The 23,792-nt window shown below is 37.0% G+C and overlaps 2 protein-coding genes across 2 annotated transcripts in view; one reads left to right on the plus strand and one right to left on the minus strand.

The window, feature by feature from the left end:
* Positions 1–395: 395 nt before the first annotated feature.
* LOC140148728 (RB1-inducible coiled-coil protein 1-like) overlaps positions 396–23,792 on the plus strand; it is a 65,076-nt gene continuing 41,679 nt past the window's right edge. The window contains exons 1-3 of the mRNA XM_072170776.1: positions 396–576; positions 20,229–20,401; positions 23,551–23,677. Of these exons, the coding sequence (XP_072026877.1) occupies positions 20,334–20,401; positions 23,551–23,677 (195 nt within the window). The 5' untranslated portion in view covers positions 396–576; positions 20,229–20,333. The remainder of the gene's footprint in view (positions 577–20,228; positions 20,402–23,550; positions 23,678–23,792) is intronic.
* Positions 10,690–11,190, minus strand: LOC140147329 (craniofacial development protein 2-like). Its single transcript, XM_072169107.1, has one exon. The coding sequence runs from the start codon at positions 11,188–11,190 to the stop codon at positions 10,690–10,692; it is 501 nt and encodes a 166-aa protein (XP_072025208.1).

Here is a 23,792-nt window from a genome sequence, read left to right on the forward strand (position 1 = left end):
TCCTTAATTCCACTTACCCCATCTTACCCTATACGGTAGGCCCCTATCCCATTTTTTTTTTGCCCACAAGATAATTTGGACCAGATAATTATTGCACCGTCCGTGTATTTCTTTGCATTTTAAATATTTTGTGTACGGCATAATCCTTTGAAGCCCCCCCCCTCATCGGCACACCAATGTTATTTTTAAAGACAGTTCTTGTAACTTGTTATATTCTCATACCAAATGCGACATCCCTTTAGTCACGCGATTCATAGTGCTAATACAGACTTTCGTACAGATCAGGCGAATGTTTTAATATATAAATAGACTTATTTCAAATCTCATGTTTGCTTGTGTGCAAGACAGCGCGAATAAAAAAGACTTCAACCAAGTCTATACCAAAACAGTGAAAATGGCGATGGCGACAACTTTTGCATCGTCAGAATCTGAATAGTAGTTGGGGAATTCCTGCGAAGTATTGCTTCATTTTCATTGATCACATGGAAATCTGTCAACCGCTGAATGACCTCTCAACGTGAACTTCACATAGTACACGTCGAAAGGATTTTAGACGCCATAAGCTTAACAATAAAAGTAAGTTGCAGTTTACTCATTCATTGTCAAATTGTTTTGTCATTCGCGAACCGTATGTCCGTTTATTGCAATGCATGATTGTCAAATTCAAAAGCCGCCCAAGCCTAGCTCCGAAGCTGGGAAACAATTTTAGGCTTACCCTTCTTCTTCTTCCTATATACGTGCATCCCTTAAATTTGAGTATTGTCGCACGGGCTTAACATACACAGTATTCTGTCGGTCGGACATCCGGGCTATCTCTACTGGCCCAAACTGCATGTGGCTCGCGGTTTGTTATGAACAACAGAAACCGACTGTGAAGGAGGCTACATAGCGATGTAGTTGGAGTGATATTCAATTTCGGAAAAAACGTCACTCGACCATGGAATTTAATTTTAAGTTTGTCAGTATATAAACGGTAAATCAAGTAAGTTTCTTCTAGTCACGATTATCGCACTTTCAGTTTCCCACGCGTTTGAACGGGAATTGGATTGCGTACTTTTTCGATGTCTAGTGAGCAAATTTTTTCAATATTTTGAGAAAATGATGTCAAATTTTCTATTCTATATTGTTTGGTAATAATGTCTTTTGCCAATAGTATGTTTAAAGTTGTAATTTTGTGTTTTTGATCGCAAAGATCGGATATTTTCGCTTCCCGATTCAATTCTGAACCCTTCGCTAGGGTGCCGATTTCGCAGAACTTTGACGATAATTTTGCCTTTTGGACACTAAAATGCATTCGATCCTTAATTTTGTTTCAACCGAGTCTTAAATTAGCAAGCACAATAAGGTTGGTACCACTTTTATATACATTGATAAAATTTTAAAGATTTTTTCAAGTTTCTAACCGGCGCAAATCGTTAAGTGTGTATTTCCCATTGACATCCAAAATGGGAAATACGAGTCTGATGGACATAGGAACGGCGTCCATGAGACTCAGCGAGTCTAGTTTCTTCCACTCTGAAGACTTAGAAACGGTTGTGTGATTCCACTGACTATTTGCGGTCGAAATTTACATAACACCAATGACAGAAATCATCAACAAAAATCAAATCAGGGACTTGTTTTCACTCGAACATCATCAACCGGAAGTGACGTGACACGGACCGACAGAATACCACACAATATTTCTTCTTCTTCCAAATTAGTGTCAACTTCATTGATGATAGTTCCAGTAGCGAGTCCGGTGGATTTTGGATTTCTTCAACTAACCCCAACAAATTTGGTATCCCTGGAAAGAGCATCAAAAAAGAAAGGGAGTTAGCCCATTTTCCCTTCTGACAACGACACATTTCTGTCTGTCAACTTCTGGTATAGTAGATATTAAATGTTGGAAACATGCAGCATCCAAAGCTATCCATTCAATAACACAGTAAAATAGCATGTCATAATGTGGCTACCACACAAATCCGCAGATGCAACTGCCAGTAAGCTCTACAAAACTGTCTTAAAAACACACCAAAGTTTCATTAAATCACCTGAACAAAAATGCAATCTTAATATTTTATGAGTAATTTACACGATTTTGATGTTAAAAATTTAGTAAAAACGTACCGAAATTAACGCTACAAGAAACGGGAATTTTCACCATTTTTTTGTGATCAAATGATGTCTTGTGTGGTATGACTGGAAAGATTGCAAAATTTTGCTTCAGTTGATGACGTAAAATAATAAATATTCATGAGTTGGGCGAGAATATATACGAGTAAAAACGAGAGCCCATCATGCCATGCTATAGCAGACGAAAAAATGGCGTCACCCAAGTAACTTGGTCAGCGGAAAATTGCTCTGTGGAGCACCAACTTTGGATTATAATTTCACATTTTTCAGCATTGTATTCTGCTCAGCCAGCTGATGGTGTCTTCATCAAGCTATTGGAAGTCCATAGTACCATGTGGGGACTTATACATGTATGTAGATGGGACAGACATTGACATCCAGTCCCGGCCCTATGTAAATTCACCCATCAGGCCTTCTTTGAAAGGCCCCAACTACTTGGATTAGAAGAGGGCTTACAAATGAATGCCTTCAGGTTGGTGGTTTAGGTCTCCCAAGTCCCAATCCTTATCCCATACCCAGCACTCTGCTATCCAGGAGGAGGAGGTAACTCCAGCAGCAGATCTGCAGCTTCTTGTAGCGTTGCAAAGTGTCTTCAAGGAAGATGGTGGCCCACAAGGACAGGCTATCTTCCTGGTCACGCTTCTGGGCTAGCTTCAGGGTCTGCAGATCTTTTCTCAGCTTTGCTGGAGGGATGCCAGACAGAACAGAGAGGTTGTTGACAGGTGTTGCAGTGAGTGCACCAATGATGATTCTCATGGCATCATTAAGGACAACACCGACATTGTCAGTGTGGGTGCTGTGGCTCCATGAAGGTGCAGCTAGCATACTCAGCAGTTGAGTACACCAGTGCGAAGGTTGATATGCGTAGGGTGGTAAAGGATGCTCCCCAACCAAGTTTCTTGAGAAGATTCACTCAAGCTTGGGTCTTGGCAGCAATGTTCTTTACACAGAGGCTGTGTTACTGGTCAAACGTGACACAAAGGTACTTCAGCGTTAGGTCAAAGTGCAGTTTGGCACAGATCTGTTTGGAAGATGGAAAACTGACCTGATGGTCTTTGGCGTTCTGAGCTTGAGATGCTATTGGTGGAAGTAGCTGGCCAGCAATAGCTTCAAAGAGTGATGGGCTACACCAAGTGCTGAGTCATTGAGGTACTGCTGACAATCTCCTTTGAGCATGTTTGAAACAGAGATGTTAAAAAGTATGGGTGCAAGAGCCTTATTTGTTACACACCATTTCAGACCCTCCTCTTTCTGCTGTATTCACCATTGAATGTTTCAAGAATGAATGAGCGGTCTTGAACGAGCAACTTGATGAACTTGACAATCTTGACATCTGGGATCATAGGATATAGTCTTGAGGAGCTTGAGGTACAAACCTCGATGCCAGACAGTGTTGTACTCAGCCGTTAGGGCTACAAATACTGCTCCAAACTTCTGCTTGTACTGGAAGGCATGCCCAATGTCAATGATAAGTCTAGCAACTTGGTTGGTAGTTGATATGCCCTTCCAGAAGCCAGTCTGAGTAGGTTAGAGACGTTTCAAATAATTAGCATCTTTCAGAGCTTGTAGATAGTGAAAGCAGGGATATCAGTCGGTAGCTCTTGGGATCATATGCAGGGTTTTAGGGCTCATATTGAAATACCCTACCACGCTTTCACACAGAAAGAAGGCAGGATTCCCTCGATAAGCGCTAGCCTCAGGAAAGCTCAGTCATAAAACGGATGGATTATATGCATCAGTGATACACCCTGCCCAGGATTTTAAGAAAAGAAGGCTAGCACAGGAAAGCTGCAGGATGGCGCACACCTTCCTGTGTAAGGGAATTTCAATATGAGCCCTTAGGCTTCAAGATAGCAATCACTTTGGCAGTCTTCCATCTGGATCATATGGTGTAGTTGAGGTGCTGATGCAGGTGAGGTGGAAAGGAATGAAGGTAGCCAGGAGGTAGCTTCAAGACTTGTGTTCTTTAGAAACTCGGTGAGGACAATCTGATATTATCATTTCCAGGTTCCTTGCTGTTTTCAGTGATTTGATAGACTTCAAGCTCTTTGGAAGAAGGCTTCAGTCATAATGCTGGACTGTGATGCAGACTGGAGAAGCTTCTTATCTGGTCATTTTCACGGTAAAGGGTGTAACTTTGGATTTTTAACATTTTAATCCGTAGTGTTCTAATAAAGCCACAGAATTCCATGATTTTTTGGCCACATAAGTCATCTAGTTAGCAGCTACCTTGGGTAGCATAATCAGCTTTGGGAGTTACTGCGTTCAGTTTTAGCAGGCTTAAATGTACTTAATATTGCCATTTTGAAAAACTATAAAAAACAGTAACATTTTTGTAAAACCCTGTGTTTTCTTCAGTTAGTTCATGGATAATTTTTCTTATCCTGAAAGTACAGTCATATGTTCAGTAAACACTGCCACATTAGATTTAATTCTGAACAGCCCTGTATTTTTGAGAACCGGACTTGATATTTGTCGCTTCGAGGCTTCATTTTCCGTTAACAATTGTTAACAAACTTTGTGGGTGTAGCTTTGGTTCATAATTCTTGGTTATTTCTTCACTTCTTCTTGATTCATAACAGTTGTTATCTTAACTTGAAATGGGTAACAAAAATTAGTCGATTTGCAAGCTTTTAAAAATTTTATAAAATCTTGACTTCAAAGAGCCGTTTTTCCGTTAACTTTTTTGAAGCCTCCGAAACAAACTGTTCACCAAGCTTGTGCAAATATAAATAAAAGAGCTCATCCAATCTATTTATCAAAATGTAGCAAAGTAGATCCCCAAGTCACATGTTTTTAAATCGTGGAGATATATATCACCGTTTGAAAATGGGACCCAATACAAACTTTCCGTTAACAATTGAAGCCTCCGAAACAAATGAAGCCTCCGAAACAACAATAAGATTAATTATCATCTATGCATATCTAAATTGATGTGTTTCATACTGATATCTGCATTGTAATTATTACTTGATATGTGCAGAATGTCATAAATTTAAAAAAAAATTGACATTGTGGTTAATGTTTGAAAAATATACTGATACCCACAAAAGCCTGTTTCGGAGGCTTCACATGCAAAAAACACCATACTTAAGGGATCTAAAATGAGCGTTTATTAGCGTTTAGACAGTATTTTTTGTGGGACATGAGAGCACCTCAGACCTATCGAATTGCATTCTGAATCTGAAGCATGTCTTTCTGATATCAAATAATTTTCATTTTTGAAAATCACAATATAATACAAATTTTATGACAAATTATAAAATATTGTTAAATATCAAAAATATCAATTTTTAATGATTTGCCATAAAATGTGTATTACATTGCGAATTTCAAAAAATCAAAATAATTTGATATCAGAAGGACATTCTTCGTATTCAGAATGCAATTCGATATGTCTGATGTGCTCTAATGTCCCACAATAAATACTGTCCAAACGTTCATACCCCACCCCTTAACAAATGGGTGAAAAAATTAACATGTGATAAATCTACAATATCTGCCGCATAGAATCATTGATTCAATACACACAAGAACAGCTTAGATGATCCCAACACTGTTGTTTTCAAAAAAACTACTTCTGCAATGTTTAACAATTGTTAACATGAAGCCTCCGAAACAAAAAAAATGACTTGCTGTGATAATTTAATTTTTGTCACAACTGAAATTCAATACTTAGAAGCAAAGCATGAAAATTGGTAATTGTGATATTTTTTACCTATTTTTTTATGTCAACTTGTAGTAGTTAGCCAAATATTTTACTTTTATGATCACCTGTGTTGTTAACTGAAGCCTCCGAAACACAAATCGCTTGAATTGCCAATTCTAAAAAATAACTCCAATTTCTGTGAAACTTGGCTGGGAGGTTCCTTTCATCAAGTAGTATTTGTACATGAGGTTAGACATTCAAATTATTTTAGGAACCCAATTAAAACTTAAAAAATATGTTTAAGGTTTGGAAATTTCTATTGTAAATGACACTTGATGTTAAAAATTTTCAAAACTGCAATTACAAACATAGCAAAACATGGTATAAAATTTAAGTTATATCTGTTGACTTACTTTGGAATGGGATTTCACATGTATTCCAGCTTTCATGTCATAATTTTCTGAGGTTATGTAAAATACATTTTTTCTTAGATTTTAACCAAGATGTTATGCAAATGTCAAATTTTTATTAGAAATCAAAAGGTTTAAGCCTTGAAACATTATTTTACTGGAATTTAAGTTGCTTCTATGCATGATTTCAGTAAACAGAAACATATTTAAGTGGTTTGAAATTTTGACCCTAAAATCAAAAGTTACACCCTTTACTGTGAAAATGACCATCTGCATTCACTGAGTGGGTGTGGGCTTTTAAGCCTTAGCAGTTCTATCTTGCACTTTCTACACTAAAACAGAGGCTATGGCATGCATGGATTTAGCTGTAACTAGACACAGTTTGGTGTATTACTACAGCCAGTGAGCTTGTTGATGGAGAACTTTGCCTTGCAGCTAGAGTGGGTGAAGTTTAATAGAGACTGAGACTTCTTACACATCTCTTCTTGCCTAGTAGCTCCAACAGGTTGTTGCCATCTACTTCTTTCTCTTCATTGGTCATAGATGCAATAGGTCTGATGCAGCACATGGTAGTCTTTATCCCAGCATGGTACTACATGTATGGGTTTCTCCTGCCCTTTGGGATCGAATGCTTTGCCGCCTGGTGTAGCATCAACCAGGAAGCAGAATACTTAAGACTCATTCCAATAATACTAGTAGCAAGGTGTGGCAGATGTGATATTAGAAAAGGCTCTGATTTAGTTTATACTGGCTGGAAATTAGTTTCAAAGTGTGGAAGATAATTTTTAAAACAACCAGAGGTCTTCCAAGATCAAAGGTCATCTGGAGGTCAAATTGTAAATTTCTCCAGTTAGAAACTTATTGGAAAATACCTTGAGGATAATGTACTAATCAGTGACTGAAATTGTGTGTTAAAACTTGCACAATACAAAAGTTTTATGTATAAAGTGCAACATACAGGTTGGAAATCATCTAGCTAACGGGTTAGATGTGGCACGCTAAGTTGTTTGAGCAAATAATGAAAATTTCCAGTTGTTAAGGGATGGGGTATGAGCGTTTGGACAGTATTTATTGTGTGACATTAGAGCACATCAGACATATCGAATTGCATTATGAATACGAAGAATGTCCTTCTGATATCAAATAATTTTGTTGAAATTCTCAATGTAATACACATTTTATGGCAACTGATTAAAAATTGATATTTTTGATATTTAACAGTACTCGAAGTAAACTTTATAAATCTGATGATATGTACTTAAGGTGGTTCGAAAGGCAAGGTTTAGGGAAATCATGAATTCCAACATTTTTGCAAATATCTCCAAAACCTTTCAAGTGAGTTTGTGCTTATGTAGGGATATGTTGGCCATGTTATGAAGGTAATAAAACCGTTGCCATGGTAACCAAGCAGTCGCTATTGGCTTCTGACCAATCACATTCAAAGTTGGGTTTTTCCTGTTTTTTCGCAAATCACTTCATTTTTCCCAATAGAAGTATACTCACATGTTGAGTCATGTTCCTGCACACCTCCACTGATTTTCCCGTAAAAAAAATCCCAGTGGAGGGGGGGTCAAAGTGAAATTTTCGTTTTTTGGCCAAAAATTCCATATTGTAACGGAACCCCCAGTAGGCTCCTCAGTAGGCCTACTAATATTGAAAAGCATCATTTAAACTTCGGCAGCGCTAATCATATTTTTATCATATTTTATAATCTATTCATTTAAATCTTTATTTTCATTTGCTCAGGTATTGCGTGCTTGCTTTGCAGGCGCAGCGCGTACGCAAATTGCGCGACCCAAATTGCTTGCGCGATATAGAAATGAAATGCAGATCGTGTTGTTTTGGAACGGCTGAGTTGCGGCCCAGGCTTTGTACCGGGTGGACGTGTTTTTCATGTCTTGCAACTCGCACTTCGGCACTCGGACATTCTGATAGATTCGCTGATCCTTTTAGGATCAGCTACGTGAGTGTTGTAATACTTCGCAATGATTCGTATTTCATATAATATCTGACTAGAAATGTGCTTTTAATTTACTTATAATTTTTGTATACTTTTGGATCACGGAGACTCAGTAAGCGCGGATTAATTCCGAGTGAGTTCTTGCTTATGGCGTGAACAGGTTTTTGGCCTTTCTATTTTTAACTTCAGTCAGATAAAGAAAATACGCATCATCGATAACACATACATCATTAATTTCTTTAGTTAATTCATCTCATTAATTGTCACGATTTTCTAATCAATACGTCGGCCTTTTTGCTTACTTGCTTAATTCGAGTGGTGTCCTCGAACTGTGATGGCTTTCCACAACTTCCTGTCCTCCATTGCTGTCTTGAAGTCTGCTGCCTCCAGTCCAGTGTCATTTTTCAGAATGTCAATGTAGGTCAGAGCAGGTCTTCCAGGTTTCCGCCTCCCATGCTTGGGTGTCCAATGAACCATTTTTGATGCGGGCTCATCACTTCTAGAACAGTGGCCAGCAAACCGGGTTCTTCTTTCCCTGATCTTGTGGCTTAATTTGGGAAGATCTCCATATAGGTCTGCATTTGACCTATGTTCTTTCCAATGCACATTCAGTACAGTTCTTAGCATACGGGTGTAGCAGCCATCCAGACCCTTTGCAAGTTTAGGGGTGATGGTCCATGCTTCGCATCCATAAAGCAGCACTGACTCCACTGTTGCAGCGAAGATTCGGGGGTTGAACCTCCTGGTAAGAGTTGACCTCCATATTATCTTGAGTTTTTGTCCTGCACGGCCTCCATGCTGCTGCTTTACGTAACTTGACATCCCTTTCTGTGCTTTTCATCCAAGCGCCTAGGTATTTGAAGTCATCTACCTCCTCTAGTTCTACACCCTCAATTGTTGTGATGCTTTCTCTCCTGTTATTGTAGGACATATACTTTGTTTTACTTCCATTCATCTTCAGGCCCACTTTAGCAGCTGAAGTCTCCACTCTACTGAAGCAGTTCTTGTGCTTGGTGTATTTCCTCAGACAACAGTGCAATGTCGTCAGCAAAATCAAAGTCTGTCACCACAACTGGACCAACCCTCCTACTTCGCCCCTTTTCCAGATGGAATCCTAGCTCCTCTTCATTTCCTTCAATAGCTATTCTCAGTGCAAAGTCGAGGACAATCACAAACAGGTATGGGGCGAGGGTATCCCCCTGAAGTACTCCTGCTAAGATTTCAAACAATTCTGTCTCGCCATCTGGTGATATTACTTTCGCTTTTGTGTTTTGGTACATTTTGCCAATAGCTTCAACAATGAGTTCGAATACCGTAGGCATGGAGTATCTTCAACATCTTGCCTCTATGGATGGTGTCGAAAGCTTTCTTGAAGTCGATGAATGTTATTATCGCTGGCAGGTTATGCGCCTTTACCTCTTCAATCAGCCTACGTGGTGCAAGGATGTGTCCAACAGTCGTTCTACCAACTCTAAATCCATTCTGATTTGTTCTTAGATGCTGGTCAATTTCAGGTCTAATCCTATTTAGTATCATTCTGTTGTAGGTTTTGGCTACGATGGAGCTTAGACTGATACCGCGATAGTTGTTTCCTGAACTAAGATCTCCTGTTTTGGGGATAGGAACAATATTAAGTATCGACCATTGATCCGGTTTCTTCCCATTGAGAAGTGCGTCATTGCAGAACCCCAACACAATGTCGTCTAGGTTACATCTCTTCAGCACTTCTGGAGGTATGTTGTCCTCTCCACAGCTCTTTCCCTCAACCAAAGATGCCTTAGCTTCTTGATATTCTTCTTTGTCAAATGGCCCCACTTTAATATCAAGCTCGTCTAAAATTGGTGTAATTTCTTCTTCCTCATCATCAATGTCAGGAGGGCTTCCAAGAAGGCCTTTGAAGTGATTGTACCAATTGGTGACCCTTTCACTTTGAGTATTTCCTTCAACTGACCTGTACTGCATGCCTTTCTACCAGTGATGTCGTTGATCAGTTTCCAACTTTCACCATGTTTGGAGTTGACATGCGCTCTTTCAACCTCATGCAACTTGCCATTTAGATCTGCCTCAATAACTTCAAGTTGTATGCATCATCAAGGTTTTTCTTCGCCTTCTTGTACTCCTCTCTTTTACAATCAGTAGTGTCCAGTTGATACACCTCATACGTCTCCCTGATATGGTCTCTTGCCTTTACGACTCTTGGATCACGAGAAAAGTTTGCCCTTCGAGATCGCTTCTTTGCAGGGATGATCTTCTCAGCTGCTTCTTTGTTGGCAGCGATAAATCGGCTGTACTTATCCGTAGCTGTTTCCTCCATGTCTTCAAGGATTTCAAACCTGTTGTGCACTTCTATGGTGTACATCTTTTGGATATTTCTATCAGTGCTCAGGGATTTCCAATCGAACTGGTTCTTCCTTGGTAACGCCTCTTGCTCTTTCTGAGGCTTAGTCTTATTCTTGCAGACACTATTCTGTGATCTGAGCCCACACTAGCAAAGGTGTTGTATGCCTCAGCGCTCTGCAGACTGTTCCTCCATTTTCTTCGTATGAGTATGTAGTCTAGTTGGTATTTATTCCTCCTGGGCTTGTAAATGTCCATAATTTTCCAGCTTTCTTGCGAAACTGTGTGTTTGCAATGATGAGATTCTTCTCTGTTGCTAGTTCCACAAGGTACTTTCCATTTCTGTTAGTGGTGTCATGGTAAGTAAATTTAGTGTCCTCCAGTCCAACTCTAGCATTGAAATCACCCATTACTATCAAGAGGTTATGAGCTGGGATGGATTCAATGGCTCTCCTCATACTATCGTAGTGATTCTCTACTATGTCTTCATCAGCTACGTTGGTTGGGCAATATGTAACAATGACAGTTGTTGCTGGGTTACCCTGGAAGTTTGCAATAAGAATTCTGTTGTTGTGTGTTCTTACGCTGGCTAGTGAATTTTTAGCATTTTTGTTCAGTAGGATTCCAACCCCTCCAACTGCAGCTCCCGCATCGTTCTTAGTTGCTGATGTTGTAATCAGTGTCCTGCCCAGTATGTTTTCAGTATCTAATTGGTTCATCGTGAATAATACGATGCTCTTGTATTCCCAATACTTCCACATTGTACTCAATGAGATTAGAAACTAGCTCCTCTCTACACTGCTGTTCTCTTATTGTCCGTACATTCATGGTGGAGATTGAAATGACTTTCTTGCAATTTACAAGGTTTCTCCTCCTGCAGGCACCTTCATCAGACTTGTCCCTTCCATCAGGATTTCGAGGCAAGGCGTCATGTGATCTTTGCAAATCGGTGTCTGCACCAGGAGATGTTAAGACTGAATTAGGGACTTTAACCCTAGTGTAGTTTTGGTTCGCCATCATAGTTTTTCGATTGCTGTTATAGCTGTGGTCGCAACTCCTACAGCTAGCTTTGTTAACAGAGTTTTCCTTCTCCGCTTGTCCAGTGGCCGTATAAAAATGTACATACAAGTCTACAAGACATCTTTCTTGCGCCCTTCACACTTGTGATCTCTGTCTCCAACCAAAGAAAACAAGAAATAGTACAGGTTCCAGGACACCCTGCTTTTGTTCACTGGCCGGTATGGTGAAGTCTAGTAACTACGCCCACTTGCCGTTTACAGGATACTATCTCCCTTACGCCTGAGGTAGTGAACTACCTCAGCTATTTGACCCATAGCTGGGGCAAAGGTTGGTGTGTAACCAGGGCGTGTCCACGCGCCGGTGGGCCTCCGTACCACACCTTTGGGGCCCTTTGCTGCTCCCAGATCCCCTCATGTCTGCCTGGTATCGCAAGATGCCAGTTGCCCGGTAGTGACCGCTGGGAGGCCATGAGGAGTCTTGAGTAAGGAGAGGCTATGTACTGGCAGGAGAAGACTTACATAATTTGCTTCCCTTTTCGCCTTGTGGCTAGCCAGCGGCAAGTTGGGTTGATCCGCAGCATAGAAGCGTTTCAAGCAAGCAAAAAAGAGAAGCGAGGAGATCGATAGAAGAGAAGCTAGGAGAATGTTAGAAGGGTAGAAAGCTAAGAATGAAGGATAGGGAAACAGCAGCTAACTACATCTACAACTACAACTATATGCACTAGACGCATCACCTACCCCTGTGACATTTTTAATAAATAAATAATATAATAAATGTATTTGAGAGATCGGCGATAGAGTCCGATACTCTAAATTTCGTCATCAATTTGAGCGTGGGAAATTACAGCAATCAGCTGTTCATTTGTAAACAAACCCGCGATGATTTTTAAGTGAAGCTTTTATGCCGATGCACTCGTGACTTTTACAGGATGAAGAGACTGGTTTTAGTGATTAAACAGTGTTAAATAATGTCGTTATTTTACTGATAATTTCAGTGATGAGATTGGAGTTGTAAACTTGATACGTGAATATTGAATATATTGTTGTGCATTGTGAAGCTTACAGTTTATGCTGGGAAACCAGTACAATATAATATTGATAATTTTATATGTTGTCATGAGTCACCTTTATTGATCTCATTTCTTTAATTAAGTTACTTAAATTAATTAATTCACAATCCGTGGCAAATCACAATCAATCTTACAACCATTTCATAATCAACGACTACCAGGTATTTATGCTATTCATGATCCTGACATTTAGGCCTATATTTCACATCGATCCTTTGGGACTTTCACGCTACCATATTTAGTCCATATCTGTATTTGTAGGCCAAGGCACATCCGTTTCAATATTACTTACAAACTTTTTACGGGAAAATCAGTGGAGGTGTGCAGGAACATGACTCAACATGTGAGTATACTTCTATTGGGAAAAATGAAGTGATTTGCAAAAAAACAGGAAAAAACCAACTTTGAATGTGATTGGTCAGAAGCCAATAGCGACTGCTTGGTTACCATGGCAACGGTTTTATTACCTTCATAACATGGCCAACATATCCCTACATAAGCACAAACTCACTTGAGATTGTATCATGAAAGGTTTTGGAGAAAAAAAAAAAAATGTTGGAATTCATGATTTCCCTAAACCTTGCCTTTCGAACCACCTTAAAGTGTATGTAGGTGTAATGAAAAGCCGACGATCAATTGAAAATTTTGACCTTTCGTATTGAAGATATGGATTTTTTTAAAAAAAAAAAAAAAAAAAAAAGGTCTTTTTAGGGAAAAAATCCATATCTTCAATATGAAAGGTCAAAATTTTCAATTGATCAACGGCTTTTCCTCCCAGCTACATACACTTTAAGAATATATCATTAGATTTATAAAATTTATTTAGAGGACTGTTATCAAAAATGTGAAAAATATAAAATTTTAATAATTTGTCATAAAATTTGTATTATATCGTGAATTTCAAAAAATGAATATCATTTGATATCAGAAAGGCATTCTTCGTATTCAGAATGCAATTTGATGTCTGATGTGCTCTCATGTCCCACAAAAAATACTGTCAACAAAACGCTCATTCCAGATCCCTTAATGCTCAATTCAGGTGAGGCTATAGCACCATTGGTGATGTTGCTTGATAATTCAGGTTATTTTAGCCTGATTTTAGCCACTCTTGTTAGCATTACAGTAATTGTTCCACCCTGAACATAAAAAAGTCTATTAAAGGTCATACTTCTGAGTTCTGCCCCTTCAGCAGAAGAAGGGCAAAATCAATTTTCTTTTTTTTTCTTTCTTTCGTATTTTATTCCTTGTACTTGGGTTTGATGGGGAAAAAAAACATACAAAATAAACCATCAAACCCTACACACATAAACAAGCAAGATACATACATGTAATCAGTAAAGCACTTTATAATATAAAGGAAACAAACTTTAACTATAGACTGTATTCATAAAATGTAATTACAAATCAAGAGTTTCATAATTCATACAACATACAATGTACATGTACCTTGCAACAAAATAACACAACACATGACAAAAAGCCCAAAAAATAATTTTTTTAAAATGTACAGTTCCTGAATTAATAAAATAAAGGGTTACAGCTCCAAAATCAAATTATCAAAGGCTCCCATTTTTTTTTTTTTTTTGCAAACTTATTATTTCTAACAGCAATAAACCTCTCTGACTTCTCAAAAGTTTTGACCCACGATGTAAACACAAAAAAAATGCTCAAAGGCTTTTCCTCGACCCGCACCTATAAATGTAGCGCTTGGCCAAAAGAATAATTAAATTTTGAAACAATCAAATTCCTCGTTAAGCAAACCAAAACAAACTATTTTGAAAGTAAGGTTTATGAAAAGATGAAGATCATTTTTATCCAGGAAATAATTTCCTTCCAGAAAAGGTTGGAGAAATTGCAATCCCACATCAGCTGTTTAGTGGTTTCAATACTTGTCTTGCAAAACTGCACAAATTTGTTTCTTTTAATCCTATCTTGTAAAGAAAATTGTTTGTCGCTAAAATATTATGAATAAATCTAAATTGAAAATATCTTGTGTATGTGTCGATACTGCTAGTAAAAGCCATAGTATATATCTCATTCCAATTTTCAATAGGTACTGGTACAACAAAATCATTTACCCTGGCATTCCAGTATGCCTGTGATGTGGGGCATGCCTGCTGTCTTAGCTTTTCATATGCAAATTTGCAAACTCTTTGTGTATTCCAAAGTTCAGTCAACAGACAGTCACTCATCTCATTATCATTCATTGAAAAAACCTTGCACTGTGCATTCTGGATGCTCCTAATTATACCGTAATACTGAATAAAGTTACACTTCACATTGGGATGCTTTTTTTTAAAACCTTCAAAAGTCATAAATTGATTATTTTCAATTAAATCTGATAACAAGTTCACACCATCTAAACTCCAACTACGGTAATAAACACACTTCCGGTTCACCTTAAATTTAGAATTAAACCAAATAACTTTGTTTGTAACATCATATTCTGCACGCAATTTAAACCAGCCTTCCAAAATATTTTTCAAAAAGTCATTACTTGTGTGACATTTAAAATCGAAATCTTAGATGGCTCGCACTGCCATAACCAGTTACTTGTTCCGGACCCACCAATTTTGTCAAGTTCTCTAGCAAAAAGTAATTTCCACTTGCCATTATTATCTGGGTTCATGAACCTTTTAACCCAAGATATTTTAACTGCCTCTTTAAAAAGAAATATATTAGTCATGTTCAAACCACCATCTTCAATTTTATTATACATTGTTTCTCTTTAATCTTATCTTGTTTACCATTCCAAATAAATTTAAAAATAGTTTCTAATTCTCTTAAGAAAAGCATCAGGGGGTTAGATAACACTGAAAGAAGGTAAGTAAGCTGGGACATTGCAAGCGACTTAATAATGGCAACTTTGCCAATTGGGGTGAGACCCCTTTGTGACCAAATATTCAAAACTGTGTTCATTTTATGCAATTGACTTTCATAGTTTAAATTAAACATCTCTTGTTTATCCAAAGAAATATTCACACCAAGAAATTTTATTGGGCCTTTGGTCCAAGTAAATTTTGTGCCAGGAATCAAGATATCGCCTTCATTCTTTGAAGAACCAATTTTAAAATGGACGATTTTGAATAATTAACAACCAAACCGGAAATTTTGCCAAATTTTTGATGGTCTCCACTGAACTCAGAAGGGAGTTTTCAGATCCGTCCAAAATTAAGGTAGTATCATCTGCGAATTGGGTTAATTTGACAGAAATAGAATCCTTAACTTCAATCCCTTTTATATTATCATTTTTACGAATGGCAATTGCAAGAATTTCTGCACAAAGAATAAAAACATAACAACTCAAGGGACATCCTTGACGCAGACCACGTGTTAATTCAAAATATGGTGAAACAAAACCCTTATTAATAACACAGCTTTGAATATTTTTATAAAAAGAGAAATCCATTTTTCAAACTCTCACCAAACCCAAACATGTTAATACATTTTTCAACAAAATTCCACTCCAACTTATCATATGCCTTTTCAAAATCTAAAAATAAGAGTAGGCCTGGAATATTTTTAATATCAGCATAATCAATAATATCTAACACCAGCCTGATATTCTCACCTATGTACCTATTTGCTAAAAAGCCTGTCTGATCATTAGAGATTACAGAAGGAAGTACTTTCTTCAACCTATTTGCAATTGTTTTGGTTGCTATTTTATAGTCTACATTGAGAAGACTAATCGGCCTCCAATTTTTCAACTGATCATGATTTTTACCCTCTTTAGGAATTAATGAGATGACTCCTCTACACTGCTCATCAGTCATACATCCCTTTTCAAAACAGTAATTGAAACAGTTAACGACAATTTGGCCGATGTCATTCCAAAATACTTAAAGAATTCAATTGAAAACCATCAGAGCCTGGGCTCTTACCATTCTGCATATCATTCAACACTTCAGAACATTCATGCAGAGAAAGAATACCTTCACATAAATTACACTGGTCATCACTGATTTTAGGAATGTCCTCAGGCTGTATTCCCAACTCTAAGATACCTGTATCAATATAGTTTTCATCCTCACACTCTGTCGAGAACAGGTTTGAATAAAAATTTTTTAATTCATCAAGAATGTTTTTATCATCCATAATAATGGAACCATCATCCAACACAATTTTTTCGACAGATTTCCTCTTAACACGTGATTTTTCAAGATTGAAAAAGAACTTCAACTTTCTCACCATATTCAATACAATCTGCTTTACTTCTGACCATTGCACCTTTAACTCTTTCTTCAGAGATAAATTCCAGGTTATGTTTCTTGGTCTCAATTTTATTTCTAAGATCAACACTTGGATTATTAACATATGCATGCTCAAGATCATTTATTTCACCTTCAAGACTTTTTTCAGCTTGATTCATATTTTTGTACTTCTGACTTGCATATTTAATTGTTTCACCTCTAATAACACATTTCATAGTTTCCCATAGAATATCAGGACATGCCTCTGAATTGTTTGAACAAATATCCTTAATTACGTCCATGTATCAAATTAGTATACTCAGTGTCCTGTAAGAGGGAGGTGTTAAACTTCCACATTCCTTTACCATGATTGCTTTCGTTACCATATAAAGAAAGCGTAACCAAAGAATGATCTGATCTTAGACCATGTTGAATCCCAGACTCTTTAACTTTATTCTTTAAACCTGTACTAATCAGGAAAAAATCCAATCTACACATGATAGGTGGTTGGTGATTTGATTTCCAAGTAAACATCATCTTACCAGGGTTATTTAAACGCCAGATATCAACCAGATCCCTTTTGGCCATACACTTGTGAATCTCTTCTTGAGATTTAAAATTTGTTTGTTTATGACCACCTTTCTTATCAAAAGCCACATTTAAAACAAGATTAAAATCACCGGCATAAATTATATTGTCACAACAAAAATTATCAAGTTCATTGTCCACTTCTCTGTAAAAAAGCGGCAAGTCTCTATTTGGCCCATAAACAGTGACCAATGTATATATAACATCAAAAATTTTAACATCCACAATTATATAACGCCCATCTTGGTCGACAAGTTTTTTATAATGTCACAGTCATAATTTTCATCAAATAAAATGGCAGTACCTCTGCTATTTGAAGTTCCATGACTCCATATTGATGTGCCTTTCCATTGTGCACTCCACGCATTAACATCAAAACGAAAAGCTATGCGTTTCTTGCAAAAAAAAAGTAAACATTAAGTTTTTTGTTCTTCAGCCACGAAAACACAGTGGAACGCTTTCTTACCATCTCTTAAGCCTTTGGCATTGTATGTACAAAATCTTAGATTAATCATGAAAAAATTCAGAAAATATTTTTAAATAAACATATATCAGGTAACGATTTTTAATCTTGAAATTTTTGGGTTGACAAAAAACAAAAACACACAGATAAGGATTCTTAAACAGAAGTTTACAAAACATACCAAACAAAAAACAAATTAATGCAGGCTTAAGATGATAAAAACACCCGCGAAACCACAGTTAACTGTTTGTAAACAAAGTCAAATCCTGTGTTTTCCTAAAGTTTACCTTTCTGCATGCATGCAGTATTTATCCGGATAGTCCGAATCATATTGGAAACAATTACTCAATGTTCTTTGCATTTATCCGCCTTACGGATCCATCTGGTTCTATTACTTTGAGCGATTTATGGGGTAATTTACAAAGGCCTTTCTAGCTGGATTCTCTCCAAAAGTTTTCTGCGAAGTTTCCACAACTTGGCACGCTCAATTTGCAGCTTGGGGGTGCCGTCTTCCGTAATCACAAGTTTACGCTGAGCCTCGCCATCGGGATAAGGATTAGTTTTTAACAGATTAGCAGCCTTAATCACTTTCTGTCTCACAGTAAAGGCGTGGAATGCCACATGAATTGGCCTGGGATTGGCTCTGGGGGCCGTAAGATGCGTTGGGGTTCTATGAGCTCTTTCTATATCATTATCATCCAGGTCAAGTTCAAGGTGCGTAGCAATAATCGTCTTAATAAGTTCAGCACATTTATTATTACCTTGTTCAACGCCTTCAGGCACATTTATGAATACCAGATTGTTCCTCCTTGCTCTGTTAGCCAAATCCTCGAGTTGTGATTCCAGCTTGTCATAGTCTTTCTTGTCTACCTTTCCATCACTCAAGTCCTTAATAGAAGCATCAGCTTCTTCTAATCCTTCTTCTAGATCCGCCACCTTGGACTTAACTTCGTGAATATCCTTCTCCATATCCATTAGCCGCTTATTGATTGTGTCAAGTATCTCGAGCTTCTCAAGTTTTTTCATAATTATATCGAGTTGTTCTTTCGTGAGTCGCCATGCCGTATCTTTCACTGCACACCGGAGACTCGTTACTTGTTACGGTTTCCGAATTCGCAAACTCTTCACCTGTGCTGGATCGACTTGATGAATGTCTTTTGTGTTTCTTTCCGGATTTTCGCCCGCTCGACATGTTTTATAATTTCTTTAGAAGCTCGAGACACTTATGCAGATATATATCCAACAATTAGACTACATTTCCACCGTATTCCATTAAAAAAGACGAAAAATAAGACCGGACGTCTCCAGAACACGTCTTGCTACCGCTGATGCATGCTGGGATTTTTCAATCAATTTTCTTTTAGCGTCCATTCGGTCCAATGATTGAACAAGATGCCTCCAGCTAGACAGAAATTTTCTAAACGTTTAAAAACAACTCCCAAACATTAAACCATTTAATACTGTTGTCCCTATAGTATAGCCCTGTTGAAGACCAAAGTACAAAAGTACAAAATAAAAGCTTCATTACAAGCCATTTTATCTGACATTGTTTTATGTAAAACTGACCGATTGCATCAAATTGCCCCAGCATGTTGAGAAAATGGCCCAGAAGAATAACTGAATTGGCCCAAGGCATGTTGTGTTTTTAAGTATACACTGTTGGCAGGGCACCCTTTTTAAAGGGTGCCACTTGGAAATTTGGAAAATCCTTAAAAGGGTGGGGGTTTAAACTTTGTTGGTAAAAAGGGTGGATTGATATAAAGGGTGGGAGTAAAATAAAAATGGTGGGAGTGCCAGCTTGCAATATATATTTATTGAATGATAAAATAACCACAAGAATAAGTGCCAAACCACTGCCAGCAAAACATATCGCAAGATAAAATTCTATTTGATGCATGTTTACATCCACTAGGTTATCGTGTGATGATAGGTGCAGAATTCGGCATTTGATTTACTTCAAACCAAATTGCCTGTGACTTCATCAATGTATACAAATAGGGGGAAAAGCAAAAAGTGGTGGGGGTCAGGGATTTTCAGTATAAAGGGTGCCTCGGTAAAAAGCGTGGGGGTCAGGAACTTTCAATATAAAGGGTGCCTCAATAAAAAGGGTGGGGGTAAAATAAAAAGGGTGGGGGTAAAACCCCACTGCCAAGTATGGTATATGTACATGAGAATGAAAGCATGAAAGATCTTTTCCAACACTATTTTCCTCAGGAGTGGCTATATTCATACTGTACATGTACAAAAAAGTAGTAAAATAGACTCTACGTTTTCAATAATATCACATATTTACTTAACTTGCACAGGCACATAGACAAAATCTAGGGCACATTCGGCTGATTTTGAGGAGTTGAATTGACACTGACAGTAAGTTGGTGCTTGACCTAATTTGTGTCTTTCCCATTCACTTGTACATTTTTGCAGGTAATGAACTGATGTGACACTGACATGTAGAAATCCAGTGCCAGAAGCAGTCTACTTGTATATAGGAATTTGTAGAATACAATAATTAGCCAACCATCAGCCATCATGTTGTATGTATTTCAAGTCAACACAGGCACTATGCTGACACTGGACATGGCACTGACCATGGAAAGGTAAGTGCAATATTTTGTAGTATTAGAATCAAGAATTTTAAGATACTTTTGAAAAAGGTAAAAAAAATTTTATTTCGTCGAATAGTCGCCCCCCCCTCAAATAAACGCCCACCACTTTTTTTCAACCAAGATGTTTCAAGAATTCCGATATTTCCATGCTATCTTGTGTAGTAAGCTTACCAAGTTGCTCACATGGTCGCGAGTAGCAGCAATAAATGGCGAAAATCTGCATCCGAACCCGGAAGTGAACCAAAAGTCAGTGTCAAAAGGTCATAGTTCGTCATTTTAGCGTGACTTTTAAGCTTACCTAATGATTTTAACGAGAATTTTCGTGCTAAAAATGACCTCTAATAAACGCCCCCGGGGGCGTTTATTCGACGAAATACGGTATGCCTATAATGTCAAACAGATCCCTCCCCACTTCCCTAACTCATCACCCCAAATCCATTGGGTATTGCAGGAAATGGTATTGAAAGCAAGGGGATTGATTGTTTACTGAAATTAATATACTCTAAAAGTGTGCCATCGAAAATATGACAGGTGACCCTTCAATTAGTTTCAGTACCCCATGTTGAAATTACCCTATGCCTCTGTGCCAAATTAATATACATATTCATTGATTGCAGATCAACAATCACATTAGTTCAACATTTTGTTAACTCCAAAGTGCAATTTAAAATCTACAATTTAGACCCACCAAAATATGGTCCCTCGCAATTGATTTTGAGTTTACTGTTTCCCTCTCGCATCCAAAATAGACTATGGGACATGGGCATTTATCTTTCACTTCCGTAGTCCACTCTTGGGCAGAACATAAAAACATAACAAATCAAGAGTAAATATATGTCTGAATTAATATCCAAAAAGTTTCCACGTTTTACTTTACTCATTTAGGAGTTATTTGGGGTTAAAAATGTGTTTTTCGTAGTGGTTTTTCCATTTTTGCCCAAAATGTCAAATATTAAAATAGCTGTAACTTTAAAAATAAATTGAGTAGAAATTGTAGATGTTACATGTCATATGGATTTCCAACACTGGTGAATAAAAATGTCATAGCACAACCCTAAAATATAAAAAAATGGCAAAAACCATATTTTTGTGCTATTTTGGCCATTTTGACCTAAAATGTAATTTTGCATGGGAAAAAAAATAAATATATATTTTCTTGATTTAAAAATATGTCATTATATCAACCTAGTTATTCTGAACAAAAAAGTTAATGATGGTGAATGTCTGTGACCTATAGTTTTTGATCTATGGCCCTTTCAAATTCACAACTTATGGACTAAAATAGCATGTTTTTGTCAATTTTTCCAATATTAGGCTGAAAATGTTACTTTTTTGTAATTTTAACAAAATTTTCAGTGTTTGGAAAGTGGAAACTTCACATATATTATGGATATATTATAGTACTTTCATTTTAAGCTAGTTGTAGATCCACTGGTAGCTCGGTTTCCATGGCAGAAGCAATTATATCGTCAATTTTACTACTTTCAATGCAGCAAAATCATTTTAGTCATCATTTTACTGCATTGAAAGTAGATAAAATTGCTGCTACCACGGTAGTGGGCATACTAGTGGATCTTGAAATAGCTTAACATTAAAGTACAATTACATGTTCATATTATTAAGTGAAGTTCCCACTTTCCAAAAACTAACAAGTTGGTTAAAATGGCCATAAAGGACCATTTTTGGCGTAATATTGGAAATATTGAACAAAAACATGCTATTTTAGTCCATATATGAATTTGAAAGGGCCATAGATCAAATACTATAGGTCACAGACATTCACCATCATTAACTTTTTTGTTCAGAATAACTAGGTTGATATAATGACATATTTTTTTAATCAATAAAATTTATATTTATTTTTTTCCCCCATGCAAAAATTACATTTTTAGCTCAAAAATGGTCGAAATAGCACAAAAATATGGTTTTTGCCATTTTTTTATATTTTAGAGTTGTGCTGTGACAATTTTATTCACCAGTGTTAGACATCCATGTAACATCTACAATAGAAATGAAATTTCTACTCAATTTATTTTGAAAGTTACAGCTATTTTAATATTTGACATTTTTGGGCAAAAATGGAAAAAAATCACAAAAAACACATTTTTAACCCCAAATAACTCCTAAATTACACAGTAACGTGCAACTTTTGAAAGTGGGAAATGTTATATTATTGATCAGTGATATAATAGCTATATTTTCATGTATAAACCATCCTCTACCCAGAAAGGGAGAACGAAAACTACTTTCTGAAGCACTTAGCAAGCCTTGTCCCATTGTCTAAAATTGAGAATTGCAAAATATTTAACTAATTGATTTTTATTTGACATTTTCTCTGTTAAATGACATTTTAATTACGGTACATTAATTTCCTACTTTCTTACTTTGATCATCTTAACCCTAGACCCTGGAAATAGGGTATATGTCTTAACTATGATGTTAAACAAACAAATAACACCCCTGCATTATTACCAATGTACAAAATCAACCATAATTACAATATAATTAAATCTGCAGTGCCAAAATGTACCGTTGATATTTGTCTGTGACCATTCGTTTCAAAATAAAGAAAATAACAAGTAACGACTAATTAATTATTAAAAGTTACCGCAAGCCTTTTTTAAAATCTTAAACAGTAAACTAAAAGGCTACTCAGTAATACTGTAGTGGCTTTACTATTAAAGCTGTCAGGGTTGTTGCAGCACTACTTTCAAGATACTCAGCTGACGCACATTTGCAAGGTTTAGGATGGCCACTAACTGCAACTAGGTTTGTTGTTGAGATGTATTTATAAGTGCAAAAAATATATTCTCACTGAGATCGCTAATGTTTGCAAGCAAATGAGCTCCCAGATGACTTGAGACATACTTAATCTTGTAAAAATTGAGAGGCGCAGTACAAAGTAAAATTAATGGGATTGTCCATGTTCAAGTTATGGACAGATTACCATTCACATTTGTATGTTATAAACATCTCAAAAAAGCATATTTTCTTTTATTAAAAAATATATAAAAATGACCAAATGTCTTCATCATTATCATTGATAAATATCTCAAAATTGTCCAAGCTTTTGTTGACATGTTGTCCTCGTTTGTCTTGAGTAAAATAATTGATGTTAATTTTGTGTATTGTTTTAACAGTGTACAGCGTTTACAAGAGAGCATAGAGATTGAATACCAGATCCCGGTAGATAAACAGGTGCTACTTATTAGTGGTGGACAAAGCTTGGATCCTCAAATGCGAGTCTGCAGTTACAGTGCTGGAACAGTGAGTATTTGTTGGGGTAGATATTACACTGTGGCTTTGTACTACATCATGCACATTTTGTGATGTTCAAGGGGAGGGGGGAAGTACTAGCTTTTCAAACGAGGCGTAAAACAAC

The sequence above is a fragment of the Amphiura filiformis genome, chromosome 3 (genome assembly GCF_039555335.1).
Source record: "Amphiura filiformis chromosome 3, Afil_fr2py, whole genome shotgun sequence".
Taxonomy (NCBI): Eukaryota; Metazoa; Echinodermata; class Ophiuroidea; order Amphilepidida; family Amphiuridae; genus Amphiura; species Amphiura filiformis.